The sequence below is a fragment of the Phyllobates terribilis genome, unplaced genomic scaffold (assembly GCF_046119375.1).
Source record: "Phyllobates terribilis strain yellow unplaced genomic scaffold, ASM4611937v1 Scaffold_1__5_contigs__length_1240528914, whole genome shotgun sequence".
NCBI lineage: Eukaryota > Metazoa > Chordata > Amphibia > Anura > Dendrobatidae > Phyllobates > Phyllobates terribilis.
Window position 1 is genome coordinate 901,622,041 of NW_027362761.1, and position 13,653 is coordinate 901,635,693.

The 13,653-nt window shown below is 40.2% G+C and overlaps 1 protein-coding gene and 1 long non-coding RNA gene across 8 annotated transcripts in view; one reads left to right on the forward strand and one right to left on the reverse strand.

The window, feature by feature from the left end:
- The window catches only part of LOC141154720 (uncharacterized), a 39,627-nt gene that overhangs the window by 11,767 nt on the left and 14,207 nt on the right, over nucleotides 1–13,653 (reverse strand). The window contains exon 2 of the long non-coding RNA XR_012247464.1: nucleotides 7,139–7,190. This is a non-coding gene — a long non-coding RNA (uncharacterized lncRNA). The remainder of the gene's footprint in view (nucleotides 1–7,138; nucleotides 7,191–13,653) is intronic.
- LEF1 (lymphoid enhancer binding factor 1) overlaps nucleotides 1–13,653 on the forward strand; it is a 159,040-nt gene that overhangs the window by 2,380 nt on the left and 143,007 nt on the right. For 5 of the 7 annotated variants that reach the window (XM_073641065.1, XM_073641018.1, XM_073641027.1 and 2 more), the window contains exons 2-3: nucleotides 1,310–1,414; nucleotides 6,030–6,087. In XM_073641065.1, the coding sequence (XP_073497166.1) occupies nucleotides 1,310–1,414; nucleotides 6,030–6,087 (163 nt within the window). The remainder of the gene's footprint in view (nucleotides 1–1,309; nucleotides 1,415–6,029; nucleotides 6,088–13,653) is intronic. The other 2 variants (XM_073641055.1, XM_073641073.1) reach the window with 1 other exon arrangement.

Consider the following 13,653-nt stretch of genomic DNA (forward strand, 5'->3'; position numbering starts at 1 on the left):
TAGACATACTTTACTTTGTACATAGCATTAGGAAATGTGATAGCCCCATACCATGTTTCCTTTATGTAGAAACTATGGTATTGGGTGTATCATCCATACAGTTTTACACAGTGTGATGTCGCAGCTCTTCCAGGCTTATTACATGTACAGAGAGTTGTGGTGCAGCCATGTCTTGGCCCATGCAATGAGTAGCGCTGACTTAGGATATTGAACTCCTAGGGTGACATAAATTTGTGTAATTGCTACATTGCATATTCAGGACACTTGTCATTTAGGTTAATTGTTTCACAGCAACTGAAATGGCAACCCACAGATGACTGGAGTCTCCCTTATCAGTCCAAGTTCTGTGTCTGCTTTGCTTTGCCTGTATGTAAACTTTTCCCAGCCTATCTAATCTTAGATTAACCCCATGTAATACTGTAGCTCTGCCTCAGCTCTTTGAATTTTGTGTAATTTGACCCATTTCTGGGAAACTCCCCCAGAAGATCAGGCTGTGCTTGAACATTTAGATATAGAAAAGGTTAATTAAGAGCCATTGGTGATTGAATAAACCGCTTTCACTCTATATGTGTGACAGTATAAACCCCCACATTGGTGGAACCTTGCACAAAATGACACTAGTCAGACACCATGGCTGTGTCCAGACAGAAGAGAAAGTTCACAAGGACTTAGATGGCCTCCTGTGAAGTTGCAATGAACCAAACATATGTCATGAACTCTATTTTTAATTAGTCTTTTATTGTGATCTTGGTACCAGATATCCCCCAGCAAAGCTGAATTGGCTTAATAATTAATTCTCTATGTGGAGTGCTCTATCTTAAGGCCTGAGTCTGGCTACACTGCAAAATCCCTTCACCTAGGTAGAGAAATCCTTATAGAATGGATGCACTAGCTAGTACATGAGCAGCTATACATAGAGCGTGAAGGCGATCTCGTGCAAGTGGCTCATCATCTTTTCTATAGGAAACATTCACCATTCATTGTTTTATTATTACGTAATGAATCTGTGACACAGATACACCTCTTCATCTATGCAAAGGATATCCCAACAATGGTGGAAGCAACTGTGTTTCTTTAGATATCTGTAGTTGATAAACTGTAACAGGGTAGTAGTGATGGAACCCTTGATGTTGACTTGATGTAGACTGGTTTTCTCCTATAAATACATTACTTCATTAATACGTTTTGGAATGCCTTTACAATAGTAAATCCTGTTTACTATAGATATATTATATATGGCATGTAGTTATTTTAATTTCTATTTTAACCCCTTTGGTTCCAGTTACCTAATATGGGTCTTCTGCTATAGGTAAATGTCCTTGCTGAAAGAGAGCTCTTGTGTTCACAAATGAGCTGTCATCACCCAAGTTTCCCCATTGCCAGCTGGGTCCAACACAAGCAAAGCAGAATGCAGGTGAAGCTACATGAAGTGAAGGGGATATTGGCATATTTTGCAAACATACACTCAGAAATAAGTGTGCCCACCCAGAGATGCTGCCACATTACACAGTTTAGTGTGTGTCCCATTACTTCATTGTCAAAAGATAATTTATTCTAAAAAAAAAAAAAAGTGGTTTATAGGTGATGTAGGAAAAAATAGCTAAACCATGCAGCCATTCTTTTCATGATACTAAGATACGATCACATACTCAATATAGAACCCATAGAAAACCAGCATGTACGTTTGTTGCATCCGAATATGTAGAGAATATTGGTTTGATGCCCCTTTATTTTCATCAGCGTATTTTCCCATTGCATAAATAATAGGACACAAATGTGGCGACAGGCATGCAGTAGACCTGTGATGATGACATGAGTCAATGAGTTCAACGTGATTACAGAACATGCGTACAATCTGTCGTCTTTCTTACAAATAATACTTTTTTTTTTTTCCATTTTCATTTTTTGGTCTTACTGTGAATAAGTGGCAAATCTAAATATTGGCGTAAATCAATTCCTGAATATTAAAATGCTATGGTTCTCATCGAAGAATGAGCTGGTTGCTCCTTGTAGATGCATAATACGTTCATTGTTGCATATTGCAATGCAGGCAAGTGAGTCTGGGGCGTTCGGGGAAGCTTGTGAGCTTCACGTAACAAATTTGTATTTTTGTGACTCCCTCGGTCGGAATTGTAATGATATAACTGGTGGGAAAGTGCCGATTTTATTTACTTATACATTGAATATTACAATTAATAGTCATAATCTAAAAATAATATTCAATCTTACACTTCTCCCTAAATCGTAACACCAGAAGGAACTTACTAGCCACATTTCTGATCTATGGTAAATGTGTATCTACTTTTAGTATGGAAGCATATCATCTGAGAGTGTAACATAGACATGGCTGCCTACTAAGAATTTTGTCATGTATGTTGAATTGCTTGAGGATCTCTCACGCTTCAGTCCCATACAAGCCGACAGTGGATACCTTACATCAATTTTGTAGAACATTCCCAATTTCTTTTTCCTGATTATTCCCAACTGTAATGTTATCTTTGTACTGACAGGGGAATGCTCATTTGATATTGCAATATATTTACAAAGTTTAAGATGAATTAATTCACAATGATTTGTGGTCTTCTCTGTACTTAACTTATTACTCAATGATCATTCTTTACCTGGCTCATATGTAGTGAAACCTCATACAGTCAATTACTGTGAGTAGCCTGAAATGTGGTTGTGATAAATGCTCTTGCTCCTTGTGACATCTGATCTTTACAGCCCATACATCCCCCTGACTGATCTGAAGCTGCCAAATGGTTGATACCAAAATGATACCTGCTGTATTTTTCTCATCTGTGTCGTTCGGAAGTGTTGGTTGAACTGTATTTCAGTAATATATTTTTTTCTTGGGTACCAAGGATTTAAACTAGATCATACATAATCGTTAAATTTTGAATATTTTTTTGTTCCAATATACGATGTTATGACTTATTGATTAAAGTAGGTTATTCATTTTAGGATAGCCTCCTATTCACTTGAGCAGAGCATGAGCCTTCTCTCTCCACTGTGAATGAATGAAAGTTACAGAAAGTGAAGTCTCATAAAACATTATAGTGGTAAATCCCCTTTGAATTAAACCAATCAACAGTTTCATGCTGTGCATATGTACCATCTTTTTAAGCTTCTTTTAAAGGGGTATTACCATCTCCAAGGACCTATCCCAATATGAAGAAGCTGTTATAATGTTAGTAAATACCTCTAATTAGAAATGTAGTATAGTTCTTCAGATTAGCTATGTCACCTACCCCATGTGCAGGGCATTTCAGTAGTTTAAGTATCCATGGATACGGCCACTCGTATAGTGAAAGTTAGCTGTTATTGGTTGTAACCATGGATACCTAAGTTACTGCAATGCCTGCACATGGGGTAAGCGACATAGGTTATCAGGAGAACTATACTACATTTCTAATTGTAGGTATTTGCTATTATTATTAATAATATTTATTATTATTACACCTACTACATATTGGGATAGGAGCTTGGGGATGGGAAACCCCCTATTAACTATGGACAGCATGAAAACTAGGCTGTCCCCCTCATACAGATAGATACTCTGAATAGCTGCAGTGTTTTCAAAAACAAGTCTGATATGGAGAGAAATGTTTGATGGCCAGCTCACTTTGGCTTTTCTCTGCCAAGTTAAGTTTAAAGGGGTATTCTTAAGTTTGGAAGTTATCCCATAACCCACAGGTTATCCTTGAGAATTAGGGCTCTGAAGATGATGCGCACACCCGCTCTATTCATTCTTTATGGGACCACCGGAGATAGCTGAATGCTGTGCTTGGCTGGTATTTGGCATGCCCCTAAAAATGAATGAAGCGTCCTGGTTCTCAGGATCCATGGTGGTTCCAGCAGTGGGATTCCCTAGTTAACTCCTACACAGTAGATAGGGGAAAACTTCCAAACTAGTGAATTCCCCTTTTTAATTGACACATTTCTCCCAAATACACAAGAAGGGAAAGGCCTGTGGAGAAAGCCAAGCTGAGCTTGTTTTTTAACAGTGTTCTAAAATGCTTTAGGGTTAATAAAACATCACTTTCTGTAATCTGTGAGCCCATGATTAGGCCAGCAAAATACCTGGTCCAGGCAGGGTGGCCTGCTGATGCCATTCCATCCCAATACACCTCTATGGTTATTCTTAATGCTGAGGTTATTCTTATGGTTTTAGAGTTGTGACATAGTAAAATCTGGTCTATACACTGAGTAGTATTCCTTGAAATCTGGTCACCTCACAACAGGATCTTGAACGCTGCAACGTTTCAGAGAAAAACCTATATTAGCCGCCAGGGACCGAGGTGCATGGGTGACCTAGTCGTACAGGTGGGTGAATGACTAGCCTCTGCCTATGCACAGAGCAGAGGCTTGTCAGTCACTGTCAGTGGGTGAGGAGAAGCTGCCAGGGCCCGCCTGTACGACTAGTGCTTAAGCCTGGAATGATTGACTATTCCCAAAAGAATTTTAGAGGTTAGCAAAAATGAACCCAAAATACATGGGACTTTAAAGGGAATCTGTCACCAGGTTTTTACTACCCAATCTAAGCAGCATGATATAAGATCAGAGACCCAGATTCCAGGAATGTTTGGCTTACTGGGCTACTTGCTGCAGTTTTGATTAAAAAAAAAACAACTAATTTTAAGCAGATCTACCAGTTTTCAAAATGCTGAGCTCTGTATAATCCTGCCCACACCACTGATTGGCAGCTTTCTGTATACAATGCGCATAGGCAGAAAGCTGCCAATTGGGAGTGAGGTTATACAGAATATGGAGAACTATATGGCAGCAGGTTTACTAGACCTCAGATGATAAAATCACGGTTTTATCAACAGGACATTATCAAAACTATAGCAAGCAGCAAAGCAAATGACACATCACTGGAATCTGTGTCTCTGTCTTTACATTATGCAGCTCTCAGATTAAGTGTCAAAAACCTGGTGACAGATTCCCTTTAGAATTGGCTGCCCTTTATCTCTGTCAATACCTTTTGTTAAAGGCTTGTGCACATGACCGTATTTTTGTTGCGAATGCAATCCGACAAAACATTGGATCGCTATTGGGCCGTGCACGTGTCTGATTTTTTTTTTTTTCCCTCAGACGGAGTCGATCTGGGGAAAAAAATTGCAGCATGCCCAAGTTTGATCCACTCAGCCATACAAATCAACGAGTCAGTGGAAAACATCAGACTGCACGTGGATGACATCTGCGTACAGTCCACGGACTGATCGAATGGAGACGTTTTTATTTCACCATCTTCTCCTCATCCGAGGGAATTGGATCACACTACGATCAGACTCCGATCAGTGTGATTTGCATAATTGACCTGATTCTCTCGGATGAGAGCCTATACGGTCGTACGGCACCAGCCTAACTTTCAGACATTGAGCAAAAGCAAATTTTTCTTGGGTAGTACATTTTTCACTGCTTTCTTCAGTAAATATTGCTCCCTGCATAAAGTACATCCTGTGATAATATTTAGTTAAAGGCCACAGTTGAAAACAAAAACATAGCTGTACAAAGAATATTTATTTAAAAAAAAAAATAGGTACTTCCAACACTGAGGAAGTGGGTTAATGAACAGATGCAAACTGGGTAATTGCTGTCAGATGGCAGCCCCCCTAATTCAGCAAGCACATTATCAGATACCTTGTTCTAACACAGGAAGGAAATGCACTGTTAATAGGACAGTTTCATTGTTGGGGTTATGTCTGCCCCACTGTTCATTCTAATTATATCTATGCATTTTAGATTTAATTTAGGCAGTATATCAATGTTAGGGTTATATTTGTTAAAGGAGAACTCCCAACAATCTGCACTAAAGTTTAAGAGCAGACTCCATGTAGCATCAAAAGTAGTAGGGCTAATATTCCATAAGTTAGATTAGACTCAGTAATACAACTGACATTGTCACCTTGTTTGCAAATTTCTAGTGTGTATGACCAATGTGCAATGGTAAAGTTTATGCATGATGCATAATTGGATAATTAATAATATTTTCTAGAGAATCACATTGTATATATATTTCTCAGCTTTCAAGAAGAAGACCGGACTCTTATCACGAAAAGTCCAGAGAACACCCGGATGATGGTGAGTTCAAATAGGTTACTTCTATTCACATAAAGATAAATTATTATACAATACATTTTAAAGAGAAATAAATTAAAAGTCGATCTAATCTACATTTGTAAATCAATCTGTTACAGGCTGGGAAGTGGCAGAGTGTCGTACTATTCAATTGCATTGCTAACAAAAAGTTCCAAAAAGTGTCTTTCTCCATATGTCTAGTTCTGGGGATATATACTTGTAGAAATAGAGTGGGAGCTGCTCTTTCCAAACAACATCAGGCTCCTCACAACCATTCCTATAGATAACTATGCTACATTTGAGTGGCTACGTCTAAGCTGAAATATAAAAAATTGATCTGATTTTCATCCAGAAAAGTGGGATGATTTTCTTTTTTCTCACTTGTCATCCGTGTGCTGTCAGTGTGCAATCTATTTTTTTTACTCAGCAGCTATTAATCTTTTACAGGACCATTTACAGTTTCCTATGTTACAGAATTGTAATGTAAAAATTGGATGCAACTCTGATGGTCAGTAAGGCAATTGATTTTTTTTTCTCTCGCCAAATAAAGCTTTGAAAAAAGACAAAGATCTGTGCTGCCTCATTGAATAACATAGATCTTAAGCCCCTGTCTCACATAGCGAGATCGCTGGTGTGTCACGGTTTTGGTGTTATGTGTGACACTTTGCAGCGATCAGGCCCCTGCTGTGAGGTCGCTGATCGCTGCAAAATGTCCTGGACCTTTTTTTGGTCATTGCCCCCCTGCTGGTCAGCGCACATCGCTGTGTGTGACCAGCGGGAGCAGCGATCAGGCTGGTAACCATGATAAACAGCGGGTTACTAGGGGCACACGCGCACTTAGTAACCCGCTGTTTATCATGGTTACGAGCCTGCTAAAGTGAGCGGTAACCTCCCGCTCACCGTAGCAGAGTGGTAACCATGATAAACAACGGGTTACTAGGTGCGCGTGTGCCCCTAGTAACCCGATGTTTATCATGGTTACCAGCCTGCTCCTGCTTCAGCACACTATCACTCATTCACCAATTTATTGAAATTTAAAAAAAAAAAAAAATACCATGCAGGTCCAAAGTGACCCAACGAATCCGAAGAAGTCCAGAAAATGATACCTGAAAGACATAAAAAGACAGAAATAGAGACAATAGACACTCCCTCATGCACAAATTTAACATGCAAAATGTTGCCACCTAGGTCCGATGTAGTTCACGTTCCTAGATTCTGTCTTTGGCTTCTGTAAATAGCAGTAAAGTGACTGCGATTCATAGTGACGTCAACGCTCCTCATCGTTGCCGGGTCTCGCTGAGCACAGCGAAAATCAGCGTCTCTGAGCGTCGTAGTCACTACCCGGCACCTGTGAATAGCAGTCACTTTACTGCAATTCACAGACGCCGAAGACAGAATAGAGGAACGTGGACTACATCGGACCTGGGTGGCAACATTTTGAACGGGTGAGTATACACCTTATTCTATCATTTATGCACAGCCCAGACGGTTATAACATGCTTAGAGCAGTTTGTGATGCTAATTCGTGCTGACAGATACCATTTAAAGCCCCCATACACATTGACAAACTTGGCAGGATCACCTGACAGTCTGAATATGGGAGCCTCCCGACTCTCTACACACAGACGATGTTGGGGGAGAGAAGGATGCAGCCTGCTGAATTTCAGTGGCCGGTCCCTCTGTGCTCCAGGAGAATCTGGCAGCAGCTCTCTGAGACCACGTTCATCTGTTCAGTATTTGGTCAGTAGTTTACCTCAGCATTTGTACGCCAAATCCAGGAGAAGAACAATCAGAAGAAAAGTATAATAGAAACACGTGTACAACTTCTACGTTTTTTGCTGACTTCTGATTTTGCCTTACAAATACTGCTATAAAAAATTTACAACATACTCAACGTGTGCATGTGGCCTTATACTTTTCTTCTGATCGTTCCACTCCTGATTTTGGCTTACAAATACTGACCATTGTGAGGCAGTGACTGGGATCATATATGAGGGACATTGTATCTCCCCCAGAATGTGTACAGAGACCTATTTAAAACCATTGGAGTGCATTGCAGTCACACACACACCTGCGGCTGCAATGCAGGAATGAAGGTGAGCAATGACCTTGTCAGGCTATCTGGCTAAGGCAGATTAGTAAGACCCGGCAGGGTCTTCATTTCTTGGAGGAGGCTACAGGAAGGCAGTGGGGCAGCCTCCTCCCTCCAACCCGGGTTTTCTAGTGGCTCTTGCCACAGGTCCTTTAAAAACCCTGCACTAAGGATTAGTGTTCAGTGTTGGGACCTGCTAGGAACATAGCAGGAAAGCGTGTTGGCCTGTGTATAGCTGAACCTACGCCTGGGAAGGCTCTGCACCTGTCAGGCTCTGAGCGGCCCGGCGTGGCCGTTGCCCCCGGCAACCGTTGTTATGGACTGATGTTAACCTGGCTGCGAACCGGAGGACTTTCTGTTTACCCGTGAGTTGCTGAATAAAGCTGTTTATGTTGGACTTGCTTGGGTAACTGCCTCAGTTACTGCACTGTGTGAACACTGCCGCCTTACACCATATACTGAACCTGTGAACATGGCCTTACAGAGAACACAGGAGCTTGCGTGAGCTGAGTATTCCTTTGTATGGATTTGTCAGGAGGATTTGACTGTCTGCCAATGAATATTCAGCCAACAGTGATCTGATGTGAATGGGGGCCTTTACTATCGTCTCCCTATTAAGAACGCACCCACCTTGGGGGTCTGGAATAATACCTGTCCATTAAAAACTGCTATCTGAAGCATATAGCCAGCTTAAATGCTAATTTAGACGAACATATAAGCCTTCTGTGCACATGGAAGTCTGGTCGCCTGTCTATAAACTGGTCAATAAACAGACAGGCCATTAAAATATCTATATAGATAAATATATATCTATTGATCATTGGTAACTTTTTGGCCTGGAGGTTGCAGGTATAAATGCTCCATAGCACTATTGACTGACTGCTTCAATAGGGTTATTTTGCTGTACTTTATTCGCATATTAATGTGACATGTTTTACTGCCATCCATTATTTATGATTATTTATTTTTTTCTCGGAATCACCTTGGTCCACAAAGTTTCATTGACCCAAGCACGCATCAATTTTAAAAACAAGTCCATGTCTCCTGTCGGTGAAACTCCATTAAAGGTAATGAGTTAGACATGGATGAAGCCAGGGAGACCTACTTTGTACTTCAGTTTTCTGAGTTTCACCTAGTTTTAACTGATACATGAAGAGTCAATGGCTAAATAAAAAAAATAGTTTACCTGCTTCAGTGAAGGAAAAAAAATTAAAAGATGAGAAAAAAAAAACTGGTGAAACTAGAATGACACCTGAAGAGAAAAATGGGTTTGTTTCTCCTAAAATACTTGTCTTTTTTGGAGCATAAAAGTATGTACATCGATATCTCTGATGGTAACTCCCATAGATGTGTGAATCTAGCCTAAGACTGCTCGACCGGCTGACCTGAAAATGTGTATTGGACATTCGGCAAAGCATGAAGGCTTATAAAATGGTTTTAACCCAACTTTCTTAAGGGGCATTTACACTATAAGATAATAGTGAACGAGCCTTTCTAAAAACGCTCAAATCACGATTATCTTTCCGTGTAAACAGGCTGCCAATGCTCATTTATCGGATGAAATGATCTTTTGAGCAGAGTAAAAGATTATTGTTCTCGTTAGGGCATCGTACTACATAAATGGGACCCGAGCTGCCGAGAACCATGGCTGCCTATGTGCACTGAAGGAACTAGTGTAGATTAGCTGCCAGCTACTGCATAGACAAGTATGAAGGTAAAAAGCATCTGAATTTAGAGAATCTCCTTAAGAATTGGTCAAACAAACTGGTAGAAGAGGAAAACTCCTTAGATAAATGCTGGACAAACCTGCCAATTCGGGATGGATTTACAAGCCATTTAATATGTGTGATGGCTTCCCGACTTGTTCCAGGAGATTGTATCAGATGGCATAAGCTTTATGTGGTTGGAATTCAAATGCCCAATCATTTTTGTTCGATGGGAAGATTTGCCGCTGCCAAATGATTTTGTAGCATCTCTCTCATCAGGTGCACAGGAACACTCGCCCGAACGTTCCGGTGTATGGGGAAGTCGGAGGAGATATGTCGGCTATCTAATGTGTATGGTCAGATTATGATTTATGGGGGTGGGGGGTTTATGGGAAATCCTAGTTGAAATAAACTGGGGCAAAATGTGTGGAATATGCTGAAAAAATAACCATTTTGAAACTTAAGAAAAAAAAAATGTTCTAAAAAAAAAGTGTAAATTCAGCTCATTACCCATGTAGAGATAAGTATCCCAGGAATCTTCCAGGGTAGACAGTCTGTGGTCTGGGTGTGGTGCATGGAGTATGCACTGGTCTGGCTTTTAGGTTCACAAGCCCCAAAGGAAGGTAGTTAAAGCTTAGCCTTTGATCATATAGAATAAAAAAAAAAAGGCAGAATGTGCACATTAAAAAAAAAACAAAAAAAAAAAAACGTGTTTTGGATGGACAAACCCTTAATCATATAGGATAAACAAATTGGCAGAGTTTTTTAAATATATAAAAAAAAAACTAAAAATAAAACACACTGCTTACAATTATAGCTGTGATTTAAAGGTATGTCTACCTGAAATGTGTAAGCATTATGTGTTTTTTAATATGTGCACATTCTGCCCATTTTTTTTCTTTATATGCTTAAAGGCTACTTTCCTTTGGTGCTGGAGAACATCCCCTTTGGGACCAGTGAATTTCACTCTGACCTACAGATTTACTATATTTTTTTTCCACTTTTTGCTATACATTTCCGTATTTAAATGCAGATTTTGAGCATCTCCTATATAAGTTTCCCTGGCCCCAGAAACAATGTAGGTTACCAAACTACTTGTCACTTAGGTGTCCTGATTTGAATTCAATATACAATGGATCCCCACTGTGGGTTAAACTATGTGGGGGGAACCTTATGTTACATTTGTATCACAGTCTGGGTTTAATTGCAGTCAATTGGCATGAATGGAAGCAATTGTTCATGTGACAAGTATTCATAAGGAGAGCAGGGTAACGTAATATAATAGTGAGATGCCAGCCTGTCCCGTGTAGTGGTCACATTACACAACATTTAACACAAAGGCCACTGTTTTCATAAATAAATAGTCGCCTACAATGAACAACTGACATAATAATACTGTATGAATAGGAAGACGATTGTGGTTTTACGAACAGCTGACACATTAAGAATACAGCAGGCGTAGACATTCAAGTATCACCTCTCGCCGAAGAAAAATAAGCAGACTTGTATCATAAACTCTTAAACTCTTCCAAGTGCTCGCATACCACTCAAAATTCTTCACGTCAACCAAAATTTAGAAAATAATAAGCCTTACAATTTCTCACTTGTCAAGGAGATAAATTATAAATTCGGCCTTTTTCCACTTGTAGGAATACATCCTAGTAATATATAGGATTTGCTTTTGAACAATGTTTTCTTTTATCACATTTTTTTTCCTTTCTTTTTTGTGTTGTGATTGATAGAAATGCAATTATTCTGAACTTCTCTTCTATTAAGGGCTCGCTCACATTAGCATATAACTTGGATGAGTGCTATGAGATGTTTTATAGATAGCGCTCGGACCAATGTTGTACTATGGGGCAGTGCAGATCAGCGATTTTATTTTTTTTCTCACGCCGAATCTATCACAGCATGGTACAAGTGTCTCTGCAAACCGGAGCACACTTACCCATACAAGTCTGTGGGTGCGTGCAAAACATCAGACTGCACTCTGATGTCATCCAAGTGCAGTCTGAGACCATGAAGATGCAGAAATTAAGTTCTCCATCTTCTCCTCACCTGTGATACGATTCTTTCATGTGAGAGAATCAGATCACAGTAAGATGACACTTGGATCAAGCTCTTGACAGTTTGATCCAAGTGTCATTCGCATATATGGCAGTGTGAGCGTATCACAATCAGTTTTCCCTGGCAATAACAGATCATTAATGGGTGTTCCATTTTACAAACCCCTGACTCTAATATGAAAAGGGATTGTCCATATAGCACAGTGTTAAATAATTTATTACATGTCTGCATACCTTAGGTCTTTGGCCGTGTTAACAATGTGCTGAAAAAGCATGCATTAATTTTTAACATTTGTCAGGGGTGCATCATTAGCTTTTATTTTTGAATTTCGCATTGGCCTTGCTTTTAGGCTTCATTCACACGTCAGTATTTTGCATCAGTGTTTGCATGTAAAAGCCAGGAATGGAATTTACTGAGAGAAACTATAAATGAACGATGGACAGACACCTGTTCTGTGTTTTGGAGACATTCCTGGTTTTAGCATACAAATACTGATGTGTAAATGTGGTCTTAATAAGTTTGTCTTCTGACTAAGGAGCTGTAGACACTTTCTGGCCATGGGCTGAAAGCCAATATCTAAAAGGTCCATCCACTACTACTTTGTGCTGTTCTCCTTATTTAGGGTATGAGCCCACAACATCTTTAAGATGCCGGTGAAACCTCTTCAGGAAAAAGCCAGCGGTCTATTTTGCTGAAGAGGCTTTATTGGCGGTTTTGCTATCATTTTCTCAACTGCTTGCGTCTTTTTACTCTTTACTTTCAACTATAAAGTGCGGAAGACTTCCAAACAAAGCCACCCAAAGAATAAACATACCGTTTAACAGCTTTTGAACCCTGAAGCCATTAAAAGAAGGCACAAAAGACTGAACATGTGCACAGCAATGTCATTTTTACATTGTTACATTTAAAAAAAATCCATATAATCATCTGTCCTAAGTGTCCCCTTCTGTAATCCATGCAACCACTCACTCCTGCAGCGAGCGAGCCCTGGTGCTGTGCTGAGCTTAGTGAGTGACAGGACACCGCTCACTGAGCGCAGCTCCAAGGCTATCTCACTGCAGGAGTCATTCTCCCCAGCAACTTGGTGTGAGTGTTAGCATGGACTACAGCCGGAGACACTTAGGACAGGTGAGTATACGGATTTTTTATTTTATTCTTATTTTTACAGGTGGACACTGTGGGAGCAGACTACTACCCTCATCATTGTCCCTGCTGGTGCTGATCGCAGTGTCGGCAGGGAACTATGATGAGGGCAGCATTCAGCACCGTGCGCTTGGGAACAGCCCTAACTGTACTGGTGATTCCCAGGCACTGGTATGTGTGATCCTGATGCGGCACACCTATGCCACACAGGTGCACACTGGGACGGATATCTGCGGTACTGGTTTTTCCGGTACCGGCAATATCCGGACGTGTGAAAGAGCCCTAAGAGTGTGAGGGCAGATTCACAAGTGAGCTATTTTGATAGAGAAATTGCTTTATTGTCCCATTCATCTGAACTTGCAGAAATCAAGTGCTTGTTTCTAAAACATCCCCATTCAGATGAATGAACTTATTTCCAATCACACACATTTCTGCAACGTAATCTGCCAAGTGTGAATCCGCCTTAATGATGGCCATACATATTAGATGGCATGTATCTTAGCATGAAGTGTTGGAATAAGCTGCTTCTGAACAAAGGATTGTACTGTCCTTTCTCCTGAT